General features: G+C 37.6%; 3 protein-coding genes and 1 non-coding gene across 4 annotated transcripts; 1 reads left to right on the top strand and 3 right to left on the bottom strand.

Annotated features, from left to right (window-relative positions):
* Positions 1-472: 472 nt before the first annotated feature.
* styxl1 (serine/threonine/tyrosine interacting-like 1) lies at positions 473-6,178 on the bottom strand. The gene is made up of 8 exons (XM_042499880.1): positions 5,655-6,178; positions 5,492-5,553; positions 5,182-5,281; positions 4,441-4,574; positions 4,219-4,364; positions 3,368-3,471; positions 2,341-2,453; positions 473-612 (listed from the first exon to the last, which is right to left on the bottom strand). Exons 1-8 carry the CDS (start codon positions 5,755-5,757, stop codon positions 481-483), a joined length of 894 nt encoding a protein of 297 aa, XP_042355814.1. The 5' UTR covers positions 5,758-6,178; the 3' UTR covers positions 473-480.
* On the bottom strand, positions 1,323-1,411 carry trnay-gua. Its single transcript is given in 2 exon segments — positions 1,323-1,358; positions 1,375-1,411. It is a non-coding gene; the product is annotated as a tRNA-Tyr (tRNA).
* A 101-nt stretch (positions 6,179-6,279) lies between the features above and the next one.
* On the bottom strand, positions 6,280-8,593 carry LOC121952732 (serine/threonine-protein kinase pim-1-like). Its single transcript, XM_042499547.1, has 8 exons — positions 8,588-8,593; positions 8,322-8,541; positions 7,627-7,886; positions 7,489-7,536; positions 7,151-7,369; positions 6,777-6,957; positions 6,487-6,660; positions 6,280-6,385 (listed from the first exon to the last, which is right to left on the bottom strand). Exons 1-8 carry the CDS (start codon positions 8,591-8,593, stop codon positions 6,294-6,296), a joined length of 1,200 nt encoding a protein of 399 aa, XP_042355481.1. The 3' UTR covers positions 6,280-6,293.
* A 718-nt stretch (positions 8,594-9,311) lies between these two features.
* hepacamb (hepatic and glial cell adhesion molecule b) lies at positions 9,312-18,181 on the top strand. Its single transcript, XM_042498680.1, has 7 exons — positions 9,312-9,474; positions 12,263-12,604; positions 14,855-15,136; positions 16,103-16,196; positions 16,275-16,348; positions 16,442-16,515; positions 17,717-18,181. Exons 1-7 carry the CDS (start codon positions 9,312-9,314, stop codon positions 17,864-17,866), a joined length of 1,179 nt encoding a protein of 392 aa, XP_042354614.1. The 3' UTR covers positions 17,867-18,181.
* The last annotated feature ends 259 nt before the right edge of the window (positions 18,182-18,440 follow it).

The following is an 18,440-nucleotide window of genomic DNA, read 5'->3' on the forward strand; positions in this document are numbered from 1 at the left end:
TGCAAAGAGGGCGCTTTGTTCCTTGTGAGGAAAATTTCAGGACAAAATATTCTCACCACTTGGCATGTGGCCTGTATTTTTAGAGCTGATGTTATGTAACTCTGGAGAGAGGAACCTGTCATCTCTAATATTGTTAGCACCTCTGGCAGATCCATGTAAGGACTGAACTACAACTAATGACATTTACATAAATAACTTTTATTATTAACTGTTTATCTCCACAGTTTAATGTTTTTTTTAAGTCCCTCATAGTCTTCACTTATTTCTTCTTTTAATATATATATACAGCTACATAATTTTGAGCTGACCTTCCCTCATAGATGTTTATTTACAGATTATGTGAATGATATTACAGGTATTTAAGGTAAACAATGTCACAGAAGTGTGTCAAATACACCCCCTTACAATTTTTACATCAATTTCACCTTTTTAAACTGTAAAAACAGCATTACAAAATTGTCTACATTGTTGGTTCATTTATTAAAAATTAGGTTCAGAGATATTGGTCACTTTTGATCCCGTAATGTGAAGCTCCCAGTCAGACAGCTGCTGCAGAAAACCTGTGTTTGGCCTCATGTTAGGTTTACATTTGAGCACGTACCTCCAGGCATCCTGAAAAGAAGGCACACCCATAGTGTTATGTATTATAAATGTTATATTATTTCTCATGGTAGCCTGCTTTATTTCTATTATCAATATTAAATTTATGCCTGTGTGTTAAACGAGTAGTTTAACGATAGGGGAAATACACTTATTCCCTTTGCTGCCGGGACTTAGATGATAAGATTTATATTGCAGTCTGACATTAAAATATTATCAATTTTGTGAACTAACTCTTGGCAAATATGCAAATAAGTATATTTCCCAAGATGTCCAACTAATCCTGTGAGCATGCGATGGATTACTGAACAGGCCTATCAGTCACAGGGGCCCAAAGTGTCAGGGCTCTCCTGAACTTCACCTGCAAAATGGCACTAAAATTAACATGTCCCGGCCAGGAAAAGATTCAGAATGACCCCAAAAAAACACAAAAGACCACAAAGAGGTAATTACAAAACAACCACATGGAGACACAAATCCACAAACACACACACACACACACACACACCGACTACAAAGAGAATAAAAACGACAAAAGAAAGGCACAGCCACCATTTGTGTGTCATGCTCTTTGTAAGAGAGGTGGTGGGGCCTATAACGTATCTTTCATTGCTTTCTTTTGACTAGTGGAATCAAGCAGTGTAAACCGCGGCTCTGAAAACACGGCCCATTCACATATTTTCCTTTTACACAATCAGTGAGTGGACACCAACAAAAATCCATCCTTCGAGCCGGAATTGAACCAGCGACCTAAGGATTACTGCTACTATCAACCTACAGTCCTCCGCTCTACCAGCTGAGCTATCGAAGGGATGAAGTGATGCCTTCGTTCTGCCACTACATAGATGCTGAAATGAAGGTGATTTTGTAAAGATTACACATCACAAAGAGTCACGTGTCTTAGATTACATATGCTCCTTTAACACTGGCACATTCATGACAAAATTGTGAGGCAACTGCTTAAAATTCCTCCAGACTTCAGACAATTTCATAGCTTTTCTGCACAAGCAACATATCTGTATTTACTGAATGGTGCTACTTAAAAAAATATGAAAAAAAGATATTTGTGTCAGAACAACACCACTCAGTAAACAGGATTATGTGTTTTATAAACATTCTTTTGACGAAATCAAGCAATGTAACCGACAGCTTTGAAAACAAGGTCCATTCACATCAGTTTTCTTTTTTTTGAGCTGGAGTTGAACCAGCAACCTAAGGATAACTGCAACTTATCAATCTGCAGTTCTCCCCTCTGCTAAATGAGCTAACAAAAGGAACAAGCTGATCGAAATTGTTCAGCATCTTCATGAATACTGAAACTGACGCTTAGCCAAAGCTGATTTTGAAAAGACTGAACATTATAACATACATGAGAACATCTACAAATCACCTCCTTAAACTAAAATCATCAGAGAAAAACTACACTCAATATAACAGCGGAGCTGGAGCGAGGACTCGGTAAGCTTTGCTTAGCACGTAGACTGGAAGAAGTAGAAACCGTAAATGCTCTTTTTTACAGTTTTGTTCATGCTGTTGAATGTCCAGGGCTTTGAAAACTTCTTTTTCTTATTCTGATGTGGAACAAAAACATAAAAGTTTTAAGACACTCTCAGCAGAGTGTAACTGCTAACTTATTACTTGTTATCATCTTGAGATTACATTGTAACTATACTACAACATTTTGCACAGCACTGCTGCATTCTGCGCACACTGACACCAAAACAAATGAACCCCACTTGCCTTTAGTGTGTATTTAAGGTGGTGCATGAGAAAGGCAATGACGACAGCACTGCAGCGGCTTCTGCCCTGCCTGGAGACGATCAGGACACGAGAGCCCATGTTGATGTGTGTACCTGAAAACAAGAAGATGGATGGCTATTTCAGTTACCAAAACACTCAATCCATTCAACATAAGCGATATTTATGGTGAATTAGACACACACACACAATAAAAAGGCGATCATATCTACTGCATGTAACTCCTTTCATCATAAAATAATAATTTAAAAAAACTTGTTAATGAAATCCTCTAAATGACCTCTGACTGTAGAGTTTATGAATTCAAATTGTAGCGACAAAATGCACTTTATAGTCAGTTCTTTAAATTCAGCTTAAACCTACAGAGACCTGTGATTTTTAAAAAATAAAACAAGAAAGGATTTTTTTATTTGCATTTTTCACCCATATATTTTAGTTGTTTTTAAGTTTTGTGGTCCTGTGTTAAAAATCTGCTCAGCTCTAATTTTGAATTAAAATACCCAAATCAGTGCAACATCTACTTTCTTTTTTTGTTGCCTTTACAAATTCCCAGATTCCAGTGTTAAATTTTTACAAACAAATTCAGATTGACATTTAACATATTCAGATTATAAATCTTTAAAATCAGCACCTGATGGCACAAATATCTGCGTCTTTTCCTTTTTTCTGATAATTTTATCTTAATAATCTATCTTGTTTCACAGCTGTGACACCAATTGTACAAGAAAGTAATATCTCCATATTTAAATTCACACAACAAGTCTGAATTTTATGAATGATATGCAGTTAATATCACACAGTTTGAGCTTGGAAATACATGTGCAGTCGGTCGTTAATCTGAACTGCGATGCACTACAGCATTTTAAATTTAGATTAGTAATCTTCATCATTGCAGGCTACAGTGAGTGCAACCTTGATGCCAACAATTCATGTGCTTCCTGTTTCTATATATGAGACTACCAATATTTGTAAGAACTTAAAACAGCTTATTAAATAAGGTACAACTTACCAATAAAACTACAAATCCTCTCAAAACTTGAATATAAATCAGACGCCACTGAGTCGGCCGCAGGGATGTGCAGGACGCTCTGGTTCCCCTGAATGGATTTAGGTCTAAAAGAATCACAATAAGAACAAACTCAACACACAACATTCAGAGCTTTCTCTAAAAAATGTTGCTAAAATTAAAAGCAGAGTGCTATAAAACCAGACATCATAAAACTTTAAATAGAAAAACAATGAAACAGTGTTAAATTTAGTAATATTCTGTAAAGCACCAAACCAAACAAAATGGTTAATTTTAAAGTAAGAATATGCTGAATTAATGATATTTCTGTGCAGAATTTACAGATTACAGTAGTTTTTTTTAAAACTTTACAGTGGATTTAAAGTATCTGAGTGTTACATTTGAACATTTCTTAAACTTGAACTCTTTAAACTCTTTAAAAAAACATTTAAAAATGGTATAAATGTTAGGACATTGACAAAAGAGTTATTTTACATGCTATTTACCAGCTATTTGAAGTTGAAAGACAAATAATTATGATTTTCTAATATGTTGATTCAAAATTATTAATTTAATTGGAGGGTTTTTACACATAATGTAATTTGTGATGGTATTGCATACATTTTATTAACTGGCAGTGTAAATTTAACAGTTTAAAAATGCTGCTATTCCAACAGTTTTAAACTGTTAAATTTACGTGTTGTTTTGTAAAGTTGTTTACATCTTCACTGTATTTTTTACAGAATTATTCTGGCAACCACAGCTGCCATTTTTTTTCCATATAAGCAACAGATTTATTGATTTATTATTTTTTTTACAGTGCATGACATTTTAAACATGCAGGCCTGTCTTACTCCAGAGTGTCCCTCTGTGAGATGCTGATGACAGCGCTGATTTTCAGGTCTTTGAGGACGCTGGAGTCCATGCTTTGTTTCTGGTCACCCATGTACAGCAGTCCTGCTATGATCTCCACTGGATAACTCTTCAGGTTTTCCAGCTCCTGTGACAGTCCACAAATATATTAAATTGTATTTACAAGCACCAATTTGAGCCATCGGGTGTATCGGGTGTCTTACCGTGATGGTATAGATGATTTTCTCAGTCCTTAAAAAAGGGTACAGACCTGAGAACCTCTGAAAGCCTCCTCTCACCACGTGGACTGGAGAGAGGCTCACTTTAGCTAAAGCCTGAGCACATTCAGCTGCTCTGCCTGCAATCACAGCCAGAAGCCAACTGATAAACATCAATTAATACCTGTGTGGCTAAAATCAATAAGGGGAGCATTTCGTTAACCCGTTCAGAACCCAATTATAGTCCAAATAGCAAAAGATTAAAAAAAATTGTAATGGTGGATTTCTAACCATAAATTATTTTCATTTTTTTATTAGGATACTTCATGATGTTTTTTGTCCATTTCAATAGATAAAAAATCTCAACATAGAAATCACCTAACTAACAATGGTCTTCACATACCTTTTTTTTATTATTATTTATTTGTCATAGCTCAAATCAATGACTAAATTTATTAAAACACATTGCCTAACAGCATGTTAAAAACCTCCCGAGATGCATGCTCTATGAACATAATCAAAGAGATTCATCATAAGCCGAGTGAATCATAAGAAAACAGTATTTCCAGTCATTTTCTACTGACACTTAGATTCGCTGGACAGATCTTTTTTGAAAAAAAATCCTGAGCAATAGCTATACATCCTTAATTTTTTTTTTTAATCCATCAGTAATACAACATCTCATCTGAAGGGAACTACTAGCTCCCCCTGTCTCAGAAAAGGAGCACGACCCATGAAACCAATTACCTTGTTCCAGTAAATTGCTTGTGTTGTTGTCATAAACCACCACATGCTGCATACTGTCAACCTCCACAGCCTCTGGCAGGAGGAATGTGCCCTCTGAATCCTGGAAAGAATCAACCAGAAAGTTTTGATATTTGATTAAACAAACTAAACCCAGAGAATAAAGGAACCAAGAAAATGAGTTGCATTGCAAGGCATGTCTTTCAATTTGCCTTCCTGCAAGACGAGTACTTTTACTTTTGGTACACTCAGTTCATTTTCCTGACACACACAGGCATGAATCGCAAAAATGTGGACAAAATGACATCCGTACCACTTTGACATTTTTGGCTGTTATGATGTGACTCGTTGTGTAATCCTGAGTTTCACGAGCATCTAGAAAAGAGACAAACAATATAAAAATATATAAGGAAGTTACAACTACAGTTAAATTTAATTAAAACAGATCATTCAAGAAAATCCATCCCGTATCTTACCAACCAAACAGAGGTAGTTGATCTCTGCCAGCCTCGACACTCGGCAGCACTGGTTGAGCAGATTGTAGAGCTCAAGTGGCTCAAATATAATTATTTCAGCCATTGAAGGGAAAAAAGTGGCCAGAAACAAATATCAAGAGTAGATGAACATGATAAATAGATTGACCTTTTAGGAAGAACATAGCATCTTACAAATAAGCACCTGGTCTAACTTTCTAAGATGCTTTCAAGGAGCATAGTTGCTGTTTGTTTAGGTTTTGTTGCTAAGCGACTCAGCGCTTTCCCTCATTGGTGGTTGGTGATGATGTAGAGTCTTAAAGTCACAAGAATCAATTTCTTGACCATGTAAATGACTTGCTGTTTATCCACACATGAAGATGAAAAAGTTTTAGTTATATTTGATTTATCATTGATTAACTGTTTCATTTCTGCAGTCATGTTGAGTCTGACTGGCAGTTTCCTCTTATTTATAACAAACAGCTTTTTGAGGTTTTCACACACAACAATTAGGCAACTGAACTGACTAATCAATCCACAATTTTGATAAACGTCAAGTCATTTTTCATGCATAAATATTTTTTAAAAAATTCCAACCCTCAAATGTGACAATGTAGTGCCTTTCAGTTTAATATTTTGGGGTTATCTGAGCCATGGGTGAAGCTGTAGCTCCTCCAGGGTAAGACGCTGCTTGGGGTCTTCCTTCAAACACATTTGCAAGAAATCTTGGCAATCTGGAGAAAAAGCAGATGAGAGGTGAAGGCGATGCATGGGAATGTGACTAAAATGAACAGATTTGACTCTGTTGGTGTGTGTGTGTGTGTGTATTTCTTACGCTCAGACAGCTTATTGCTGATTGTCTGCTGCTTTTCAAGAAACTTTGTGGTCTCAAAAGCAGTACACCGATGAAGCGTCTCATACAGCACAGCTCCGAGCTGCCACACCGTGGTGGGGCCGGCCCTGTAGGTAAAGCGTCTGTGCCACTCTGGAGGGGTGTAGGAAGAGGTGCCTAGATTACAGACATAATAATAAGATGGTGAGCATGAGGAGCTGCAGCTTTGCTTTAATGTAAAAATCCCATATGGGTAAGTTAGTGAAGAGCAGCAGTAGAAGCTTGATTCTTACCATAAAAGATGTGATAAGAAGACCTTTTCTTAACGAAGCAGCTCAGTCCAAAGTCAATGATGCGCACACGTGGGACATCCGAGCCGGTCTCGATGAGGATGTTTTCAGACTTGATGTCCCGGTGGAAGATGTGCTGACCCTCAAGATCGAGTGCTGCATCAACGAGCTGCTTAAGGATTATCTGAGAGACACAAAGAAAGAGATGAGGTATCAGAGTGGAGGTTCAACTTTTTTTAACTTCAAAATACAAAGATTGTAAAACTATTCTCAAGCCAATACGTGCTAAAATGCTCAAAAATGCTGATGATTTGTCATTAAGTTGCTGTAAAAGGCTTAAACACAAATATATTCACACGGACCCTCCAGTAGCTTACCCTGGCCTCTTCTTCTTGGAGAGAGCCGCCATTTAACTCAATATATTCGGTGAGGTCATTGGAGGGAACTGGTCTCTCCAGTACTAGGATTAGCTCCTGGCCCAGATCATACCAGTCTAGTAGGGACACAGGTGCTGACGTCCCCACTGACCCACTTGATCCGGCTGCCAGTTTTAACATTATGGCGACCTCCACCGATATCTCCTTTCCATTCTTATCCTGAAACATCACAAAGAAAGAGAGATTGAGCGAGAGAGCCATCATTCATTCACTGTATACTGGTCAGTAATAGAGTGCAGCGTTAAAAACAGCAGAGATTTAAGGTGATGCTCGCTCACCACATGTTTACAAAAGACCTTGTCCTTTGGGATGTGTTTGACGGCCACCTATGAGAAAAAAAACAGAACTTCTGTTAGCACTTCCTGCCCATACTGTGTGTGTATATGTGTCTGAATGAGAATGTTAGTAGCACTTACTGGTAAATTATCTTCTTTCCGGTAGCCAGCAAACACTGATCCACAGCCTCCTTCACCCAGCTGGTGCTCTTGCTGATATTTGGCCTCATATGCTGTTTGGGCATCTACCAACAGATCTTCTGTTTTTAGCTCTCTGGCTTCATCTTTTACTTCTTCTGGCATCAGGATTGTCTTATTACATGTGGGTCCCTCTCCATCAGCGGCAGCCTTCCTCTTACGCCTTCTCTTGCTCACATCCTCCACAGATGTGTTGCAGTTTTCTGGAGATGAGGAATAAACATGGGAGAACATCTGCTTGTTGACAATCACTAACGTGGACAAACAGTTCTCCAAACTAAATGACAAAACAGGTCATCATTCTTCCAGTTAATTATAAAGTACAAGTAAGTAAGTACGAGAAAGTACAAATTGGGTAATTCCATTTTCTGCTTATTTATATTTCTATCGCACTACAATTCAAAGGGATTATTATATATTTATTTGATACCCTTAGTTACTTAACAGATTAAGATTAAAATGCAAAATAAACACTGTAATGTAATTATCATGATAAACAATAATACATTTTAAATGCAGGACTTTTACTTGTGACAGAGTATTTCTACACTCTGGTATTTTTACCTCAAAGGTTCCACTACTGTCTAAACTTTGTGTTCAGTAAAACGATGGTGATGAGCTTCACATGAAAAGCCTACCTTTGCCAGTGTCCGGTGAGGAGGAAGCCGACTCCCGGTCATATTTGAGAAGGTCAAGTCTTCTCTTAACCTTTTTCTTCAGTGGTCCCTCTCCATCTTCTCTGACCTTCCTTTTGAGTTTTTTAACTCCGACCCTCTCACTTGAGGTGTTTTCACTTTCAGAGACCCTAATATGTTTTCTGAGGGTCGCCTTTTCAGGATTGGCCTTCTTTTCATCCCCCTAGTCAGGCCATCCTTTGCCGTCTCTCTTTTCTCCTCTGACATGCTCCCATTTCGCTCTATAAACGAGGAAAAGCACAGTTGAACAATTTATTCAGAATTAACTATCTGTATGACAGTTTTTTCATCATCTCACAGTGAGGGAAACAGAACAGCAGGAATCAGAGATCTATTTTGAGGTACTTTCTCTGAATTGCTCTAATAATCTAATAAGTCTACTTTATATGAATAAGTCAGATCATTTGAAGAATACTTAACCCACAAAATGACCTTTGTGAGTCAGTAAGTCATGCTGTGTTATCTTGAATTCATGAAGAAAACGATAATTAAAAGATAATTAACTATTCACATAATCATAACATTGGACTAACATATCAGCTTATACACTACAAATATCCAAGTCCTATGGTCTGTTTGCCATTATATTTGCCGAGGACATTCATTTCCCAGTGGTTAATCTTCTTTTCTTATTACACCATGGCCTCCTCTGGAGCCACTTATACTTCACAAGTTAAACTCCACCACCGGTAAGGCTGAAAGATAACCAGGTTTAAACAACACTAATGCACCGATATTGTGGGGTGATGAGCACTGATGCAGACAGCATTAAAGCTTCTGGTCTGTTTATGAATGTATCAGTTATTGTTTCAATAAAAACATTATGCTAACTGAACATACAAAGTGGACATCCAGTCACACACACACTTTTGTCCTGCTTCTACACTGGCTTTTGAGAACAACATGTACTCAGTCCCGGCAGAGTCTGAATGAATGACTGTGTTCTCCGTCCTGCCCAGAGTCGCAAATCATGCTGGTTGTCTGGGAGGAAAACAAAGCTTGAGACCCAAGATGAAGGCAGAGAAGGAGGCTCCTGCAAAACCTCAAATTATTTCCCAGATTTTATTGCTCGTGTGTCTCGGTTCCTTCAATTCAGGTATGTTGCATTTTCTACTTTATAATTTGCTTTGAAATTTGCTGATATAAACAGTTCACATAGGTTTTCCTAATGATCTAATGTTTTACTTGCATGTTGATGCATGGTGTTTGACAGATTTTGCAAAGATAAAGTTTAACAGCTGATTCATAAAATGCAGCTTTTGTTTGTTTGTGTGTTGGGGTCAGTATGGGGATCAAATAATTACAAATTGAAGTTTTGAATTTCTAATGCAGTGTTGTTCGATCTAGAGTGTCCTCCCAGTAGATTATGGAATAAACACTCATATTTTTAGTGTAATTTACTTTTACTGTGCTTTCACAATACTAGCTTGGGTCTGGAAGAAAATGCAAAGTCAGTGAGGATCACTTGTTGTGATAGACACACAAATTACGTATAAAGAGTGAGAACGCCTGCAAATGGTGGGCTGGAGGAGTGCTGTTGGATCAAACCAACGTCAAAATAATAATGTGACTTTTCAGACCTTACTTAACTACGCAAAGTACTTTATGTACCCGATGTACATAAGTTTACGTTTTGCCAGCATGTTATTTTAATACATTAATTGACCACCAGTGAACAGTGTTAAGGAGGTTACCTTTTACATGTAAGAGGTTACAAACTATAGTTAAACATGTGAGAAGTAATATAACCAATTACATAACTTAATCAAAGTAATGTAACTTACTGTATTTGATGACTTTTCCAACAAATACTTTAAATTGGGCAATAAAGATTAAAAGGAGAAAGACAGACCAAAAGAAGCCATTCCTGCACAGCAAAGAAGCTGCAAAGCAATAGAATTAATATTATATTTTAAATATAAACTTATTTATGTTTGAAAATAAAATTTAAAAATATTCAAATGAATCATATAAAACAACCATAAACACAAATAAACTATGTTGTATATATATATATATATATATATATATATATATATATATATATAACACTTTGTATACTACTTCCTTTCATTTGTAATTTGATTACATGTAAACTAGTAATGCGTTTTTAAGGGGTCTTGTCCATTTCTCTGTGAGACTGTGCTGTAATATTGCAGCATCAAAGACATCACAAAGATGGTATTTGTTGTTCTGGTATTTGATTGCTTTAGACTGTGTGGGTGCTTTTACAGTCTTGTGCCCACTCTTTGTAAGTAATACTGTAATTGTACCCAGAGGCTGACTCAGAACCAGTGTTTTCAGATGTTCAGTTATTTTCAGCTGTGGCTGTGTCTCATCACTGTCCTGCTATTGTTGTGGCTAGCAGCAGAGTCACTGAGCTGCTCTGTTTCTGCAACGCTAGCATGGCATCTGGACTGCTCCCAGCGTTCTTTTCATGAACTGCCAAGAAGGAAATTTGAACAAACAATCCCCACTTTTGTTGGCTCATGCTGGCCCATCCCGAGGACTGACAGCTGTTCCCATGGTAATGCGTATCTTCCATGCAAACTGGTTCCAGTATACATCAGAGATGGGGCGGGATGCCCACACTAGCCTTCAGCTAACTACTGTAATCAGTCACTGTAGATGAAAAAACAATAAAACTGACATGTAGAGTGAGTAATGATGACTGTTTACGTCACGCCCGCGTATAACAACTGTTGATTGTTCATAAAGCCAAAGAAGAGTGGCATTCCTCAAAATAACATTCAAATGGGATGATTCCACTGTACACAATTTACTTATGTCCAATGCCGCCATTCATTGTCAATGCAGGAAGTGGTGTGTCCTCTATGTACCAAGGCAGAATGTGGAGATCGGAAGTAGGGATGCACGATATTGGATTTTTTGCTGATATCTGATTTGCTAATATGAAATCGACTAATTTGGACGATAATCCCAATCTAATTTTGGTGATCATCAATTCTAACCTGCGGTGTAGTTAATATTATATGATGCATACTCTTATCATGATGGTCCACAAGCATTTGGAGACATAAAATACAATGTTCTTCAATGTATGTAATATTCAATTATTGTGCAAAATAAGAAAAATACTGAAACTTAGGATTGATGTTTTGTACATGCACACTTAAATTATTGAAAATATATATATCAGTGTGTGATATAGGCAGAAGTCAGCATGTTGGCTGATACAGATGTTTCAATTTAAGGCAAATATATGTCGATATTATCATGCCTCGTCAGTTGGATGGGTGTGTGGCTTGTCTGATTTTTAACGCAGTTAACAAAGAATTGAGAATGAATGTTTGTTTTTTGTTCTTTAAATTGTTGTTTTTTATTTTTAAAAAATGCACAGGTCTGCAGAATTGTCCAATTTAATATTGTGTCTGGGGTTGTATTAGAACTTTGAGTCAAGCTGAAATAAAGATGACTGTTCCTGCAGATTTACGATACTCAGTATGACAGTTAAAGACACGACTGTGTCAAACTGCTGTATAAATAGCCCCTAACATTTTTTTTTATGTCAAACACCTGGTGATTTTTTTTTCTGTATTAATTTACAGTGGTTGAATTCATGTTGCTTTCACAATTGTGCATAGTTACATCTTGTTGTTTTATGGCAGATTGCAGTCATTACTATTGAGGCTGCATACTGCCACAGCCTACTTTACCAGAGGCATAGTTATGTCCAAGTTGCGTTCTACCACTTCATGAAAAAATATAAAAATACTCTGCTACTTTCATGTTTTTATTGGCATGGACAAATGCCCAGGTTCTACGTATTGTGGACGGTCTCACTATGGTATCAAGTGCTATGTTCTGGGTGGACATAAAAAAGAAACATCTAGGGCAGAAAACTCTTCTGTGTCTTTCTGCAGGTGGGGTCCTGGCAGTGAACATGACCATCCCCAACACTCTAATAAGAGGCACAGTAGGGGGAGAGGCCCTGCTGTCAGTTCGCTACAACAGCTTCAGCCCCGACCTGCCGGTCATCAAGTGGCAGCTCAAAAGGGAAAAGTCTGTCACTGTCGTCCAGTCGATTGGAACTGACATCATTGGGACTCTGAGGCCTGAATATCGTGACCGCATCCTGGTATTTGAGAATGGGACTCTGCTTCTCCACAACCTCAGAATGCCTGATGATGGAACGTATGATGTGGAAATCTCCATCACAGATGACACCTTTACAGGAGAGGGCAGCATCACACTCACTGTGGATGGTATGAGGATGAGTTTTACTGTACAATTATAAGATTAAAAATCTGTCTCCCACAATTTTTCAAAAAAAAAAGAAGCAAAACAGTGTATTGAAAAGAAAACCCTCTCAATCATTACGTATGAAGTGTGAGGCAGTGTATTTATCTGCAGAGACTGTCTTCTGCCTCTATTTTCTAATTTTCCTCTTACTGCATTCAGAACGTTTCTTTAGCAATAAGTTAGTGAGCAGGTGCAAGACCATGAGCAGCACGCATGCAAGAGGAAGTTATGAAAAACTGCAGACTCAATGCCGGAAAAAAGGCAAATATTGCGAAGGAGAGTGAATCTGGGTTGGCCTTTCACTTTTACCACTGATGCTGTTTATAAACAATATCCGCTAGATTCTGCACAATATACCTTTAGTGTGATACTAAAGTCACACCTATTCCTCTAAACCAGTGTCATAGAAAACATATGACTGTCTTTGACTTAGAATCAAGTCCAATTCAAGTCCCAAGTCCTTAAAACACTGACTCTTGAATAATGGGCTGTTAAAATAACAAAAAGTCAAAAAGTAGACCTGGAGGAATTTATGAGGTCATCATGCTGCTCTATGAGCTGCAGATTACTCCTCATGCTTACAGAAAAAAAATGAAAAACGCTCTGGGTCCATAGAATCCTATGATATAAGATATACGATATTTGTTAGTTGAAGCCCTGTCTCCTCAAAGTGAGACCCCAGATTACCGCGATGGATAATAATAGAGAGGTATGTATGCTACTGCCTCATCATTTCACCTTTGGTTAAGTGGGAATACAGATGGACAGAGGAGAAAGCTGCCTACCTTGCTCCATCAAGAGTGAATCAGTAATTTAGTCACTTTTGGCTCAGAGTGGCACAGCAAACAGACATTTAAAAAAAAATACTGAAATGAAAAACTTTATCCAAACTTTGAGAGACAGCCAGGCAGCTTGACAGATTTAAAGACAACACACATCCACACAGGTGTTTTCACTTTGGCTGATTAGGCTTCTGCTCAGGTTGTAGGTGGGCGGAGTTACGTTGGATACAACATGAGGTCATTGACCTCCATGTGTCAATCGCTGCATGCTGGCATACTGCACTAGGTGTAGCTATTGCATATGAGGCGGTAGTTATGATGATGAATGTCTATCAGCTGACAAACAAAGCACAGCAGGTGGTAGAGATGCTGCTGCAAACTGTAGTCTAATCTTTAGCTGTATCTCTCGTGTTCTGGGTCACTCTCCTACAAATATATGGGGAACATTTATTTGTTGTCAGCAATTGTGGTAGTGGTTGTTGTGCTCTAAACACCCCATGTATTTAGACCTCCTGTGCCTTATGTTCACATCTAATCTGTTCAACAGGGACACATTTAAATGGGAAATACCTCATGATATGCTGCAGCCGATTGGTGCATGTAATACTGAAAGAATGGCATCAACCCTGCCCACATAGAGGCCTGTGTGAAGGTCACCTGTATCCCGAAAAAGAGTAGGAGGGAGCAACAACGTTCCACAGGAGCCAAACTTTGTCAGGGAGAATATTTTCTTCCAACGCTACTGCTGAGAATGTAATCTCATGCCAAGTGATGTCCTAGATTTCATGGCTTTTAAGACCCATCTACTATACATCGATGTCAATGTTCCATCAGTCAAATGTCTTGAATTTTCCAAAACATGATTGACATTGTAGTGTTTAAAATAAAAAATACACAAATACAATTATACTGTTTATTAAAACAGTATACTTTTCTTAAATTCCCCAAATTTCCCATTTGTTTCAGGCTTGGAATCTAAATGTCAAGTCTTGAAATTTATTTTTGACTTGTAAAACAACGACTTGGTTCTTTTTCTGCGATATTTGCCACAGTCTTTATGTAGACCTCTGTCTGATTCTCATCAGGTTGTCTAGTTTGTTTCGCTGCCTCAGAGTGGCCAAAACACAAACTATTGTGATACTACAAGATTAAATATTTTAAATAGTTAAGGGTACAAACAGATGAGCCTGGAGAACCACAATGGAAAATTAGAAGACAATAATTTAATCAGAATTAAGACCTTAATAAAAGAATGATTTTAGGCATGTGCATCTACATGTCTTTTCTGCAATTGCTCTATTTTTTGCAATGTTGTATTTTTTTGCTCCAGGTTCACCACATATACTGCATTAAAGATGGAGAATAGTATGTTTAATGGTCTTTTTTTTCTAAATTTTAAAAACGATTGTATGTACTGTCACCTATATCTAGAGTCTATATCCAGGCCCTATATCCACATGGAGAGTTCATCAGTACTGGAGCTCAGTGAAAACGTCATCCTCAACTGCTCCCATGACAACGGAACCAGGACTACATACAGGTGGTTCAAAGGTGGAAAGCCACTCACCAATATGACGAGGTTCATGTTGTCACCTGACCAGAAGCTGCTGACCATCACACGGGTGCTGATGGCAGATGATGATACCTACAGCTGCACAGTGGAGAATCCTGTGGGCAACATGACAAGCATGCCGATCAGACTGACTGTCTACAGTAAGTGATACTGACTGAGTTAACAACTGCAACACCAACAACAGTTTACCCTTTGTAACCTGGGGCAACATCACTTTCTTGTTCTGCTTTCCATTGCCTTTAACAAGTGTTAGACCTTTGAACCCTGAAAAAATTGGTTTGATTTCTTTACAAAAACATGAGGGGAAAGGCAGTTTGCAACTTGGTGAGAAATGTTTCACAGATTGCAAGAAATTAATGGTTTTAGGAAATTATTTTTAAAAAGCTAGGGAAAAAATATCTACAGAAAAAAAGCTTGGGAAAACAATGTGTTTAATTATCATAATTACAGATACAAATTATCTTAAAATTATTATATTTTTAAAGCATATTTCCAGGTACATTTTCTTGTTTGTTTTTAAACTTTCTTTCTTAAAAAAATCCACCAACTTATTTTCATGTAATTTTCTTGTACTTTTTACTAAAATCTTGCCAATTTTTTGGGTCATTACTTCTTTGTTGCTCATTGCCTTCTTCCCATGTTTTTGAAAGAAAGCCAGGTTGCTCAGGTTGCAAAGGATTAAACACATCATGTTTGACATAGTGACATATGCAGCAGGTTAGAGTGAGAGTTTATCCACAAATCAAAAATTCATATTTTTGTTCTTATTTTTAGTGCAATTTTTCAATCTCAGTTGTTCTGTTGTGAGAAATGTTGGAGATATTGGCTGTAGAGAGCTATGTCTCTTTTCAGAAATCATGGCCTGGTTACTCAAAATAATCCACAGAACATGTTGTGAGCAGTTTCATAAATAAACTATTTTCTTTCCACTGTATTACACCCACCACTCATATCACCATGCAAAAGGAAATGTGCATCTATTCATAAATAAGAGACTCATGCTTGTGACAGCCTGATATTATAAGATCAGATGGCAATGTATATTGTTCCTGTGTTGTTCTGGTAATGTTAATGTTGATTCATTATTATTGTGCATATCCTACCAGGAAGAAGTTCCCTCTACATCATCCTGTCCACTGGAGGCATCTTCCTCCTCATCACCTTGGTAACAGTATGTGCCTGCTGGACACCTTCCAAAAAGTGAGAAGTGTAGATCCTGAGTGCAAATAAACAAACACTGTAACATAATGTTAATGCATCATATTTTATCTTTTTTAGGTCAAGACATCCCGCTAGAAAGCCTCTCTCCAGGTTTTATGATCAATCTGATCACCCACCAGTCAATCACACAGGTATAGTTTTGTTACACTGAATTAATGTTCCACTGACAGTACAAAAAGTGAGAATTTAGGCGAATGACAATCCAATTTTGTGTTTCACCACAGATGGTGTGCTTCCAAAATTTACAGAGCACAATGGAGTAAATGCTGTAACTTCACTTTACATCCTCCAGCAAAAGGTATCTCTCTCATTACCACTATGATCTTATTACACTCTGTGATTAAGGTAAAAATCTGAAGCAATGCTAATGTGCTCTAGAGGCTTAAACATGGTTATTTATAGTGGGGCTAAAAATTTAAAGTTTGTTCTGAGAGTGGACAGTAAAAAAAATAAAGTGTAATTTAAAGGTCAAGTGTGTAGGGTTTAGTGGCTTCTTGTGGTGAGGTTGGAGACTGCAACTGACCGCCATGAAAAACCATGAATGCAAATGACTTTTTATAGAGCCAGCGTTTGGCTTGTTCTTTCTGGGCTACTGTGGAACAACATGGTAAACTTTGTGGAAAAGGACCCACGCTATATTTAGATATAAACTGCTCATTCTAAGTTCATTGAAAACATAAATTTTTAGTTTCGGGTAATTATAAACTAATAAAAACATAGTAATGAGTACTATATTCCCTTTATGCCAATATATTAAACTTAACCGTAAATTGTAAAAAAAAAAAAAAAAAAAAAAAGACATCGATCCCTACGTGCAACTTTATGCTAGGAAAAACTATCATTAGTGCCTGAGACCAGCAAGTTTGTCCTGTTTGTTGTGCAAAGCTAAGTGAAATTGAGAATGAGATTTTTTTCTTGTTTTGCTGCCCTGTCTATAAGACCAAAAGGGATGTACTTCTTAAAAAGTAACATCCATTGAAGTTGATTTCTTTGGCTGGATGACTTGAGTGGTGCTTCAGGAAGGAAACCTTTAGCAGGTTTTTTTGGTCAAACTTGGAAGAGCAATTCTGTAAAAGAAATATTTGATGCCAGCAATCACATTTTTGTGTTTTGTTAACCCATGAGGGTTAGACACTTCAAGAACAAATACAATCAAATAAAATCAAAAATAGCTGCATGTCCACACACAATAAACAACAAGCAGTTCCTGAAAACTTGATCATCTGTCACTTCTACTGCAGAAGTCAGTAACTTAACAGTGCAACTCCTCTACTCACTTAACAGCTGCTAGTTAATGATGTCTCAAATCTATCAAAGTAAACTAACAGTCACTGCAGTGCTTTAAACCAATTGGCTTTCACTGACGCCAGTGAGCGCTCTTATCAGGGAGCCTATATGCCTGTTCTACTGTGTAAATTCTATTTTACTACATGACTTTTATTTGACAGGGTAAATGTTAGCAGAGAAATGATTTGAGCTGAAGCCATCTTGTTTTGCAGGATCCCTCCATGGATGACTCATCCAGCAACAGTATTGGATCTCCCACTGAACTTGACAACCCACCGAGCTACAACAGCTCCCCCAAGTACACTGGTTGTCTGACCCATTCTAATGGGTCCCCTGCCCGCTCCTCCTACAGGTATACCTGAGGGCTGATCGATTCAAACTCTCCACGTCGCAGCAGGTGTGAGTTCAGAGTGTCATTCTGACTCTGGAAAGCAACTTTCTTCACATCCACACGGAGTTCCTTGAAAGAATTCAAAACCGTTTTCTGGGGTTTTACAGTAATGTCATCACTGCCTATTGATATAATTTCTTTTATTGAAGTAAACTGGAAATTGAACACAAGTTGTGTTGGATGTTAACAACACAGCCTGTAGAGGAATATGAAGGCAGTGAGACATCAGGCAGGTTTTGGGATCCACCACTAACCACCACTGTTGTTGGTTACTGGAATTACAAATTACAAACCTTAGGAATTGGCATGGCGTCTACATGAAGCTGAGGCAGGTTCTATGAGACGCAAGAATCAAACTGTCTTGCGATAAAGATACTTAAGTTACGTTTTATTGTCACTTCAAATTCACCACCACACTAGATGGGATTTGTTGTTTATTTTGAAATAACTTAAAACTAAAGTTAAACCAGAAAAAAATCACCTTCAGACATGCTACTCTATTTCTCATTTACAGTATTGTGTGTGATCTTTTCTGTAGTGTTGAA

This window comes from Plectropomus leopardus, chromosome 13, assembly GCF_008729295.1.
Source record: "Plectropomus leopardus isolate mb chromosome 13, YSFRI_Pleo_2.0, whole genome shotgun sequence".
In the NCBI taxonomy this organism is placed as follows: domain Eukaryota; kingdom Metazoa; phylum Chordata; class Actinopteri; order Perciformes; family Serranidae; genus Plectropomus; species Plectropomus leopardus.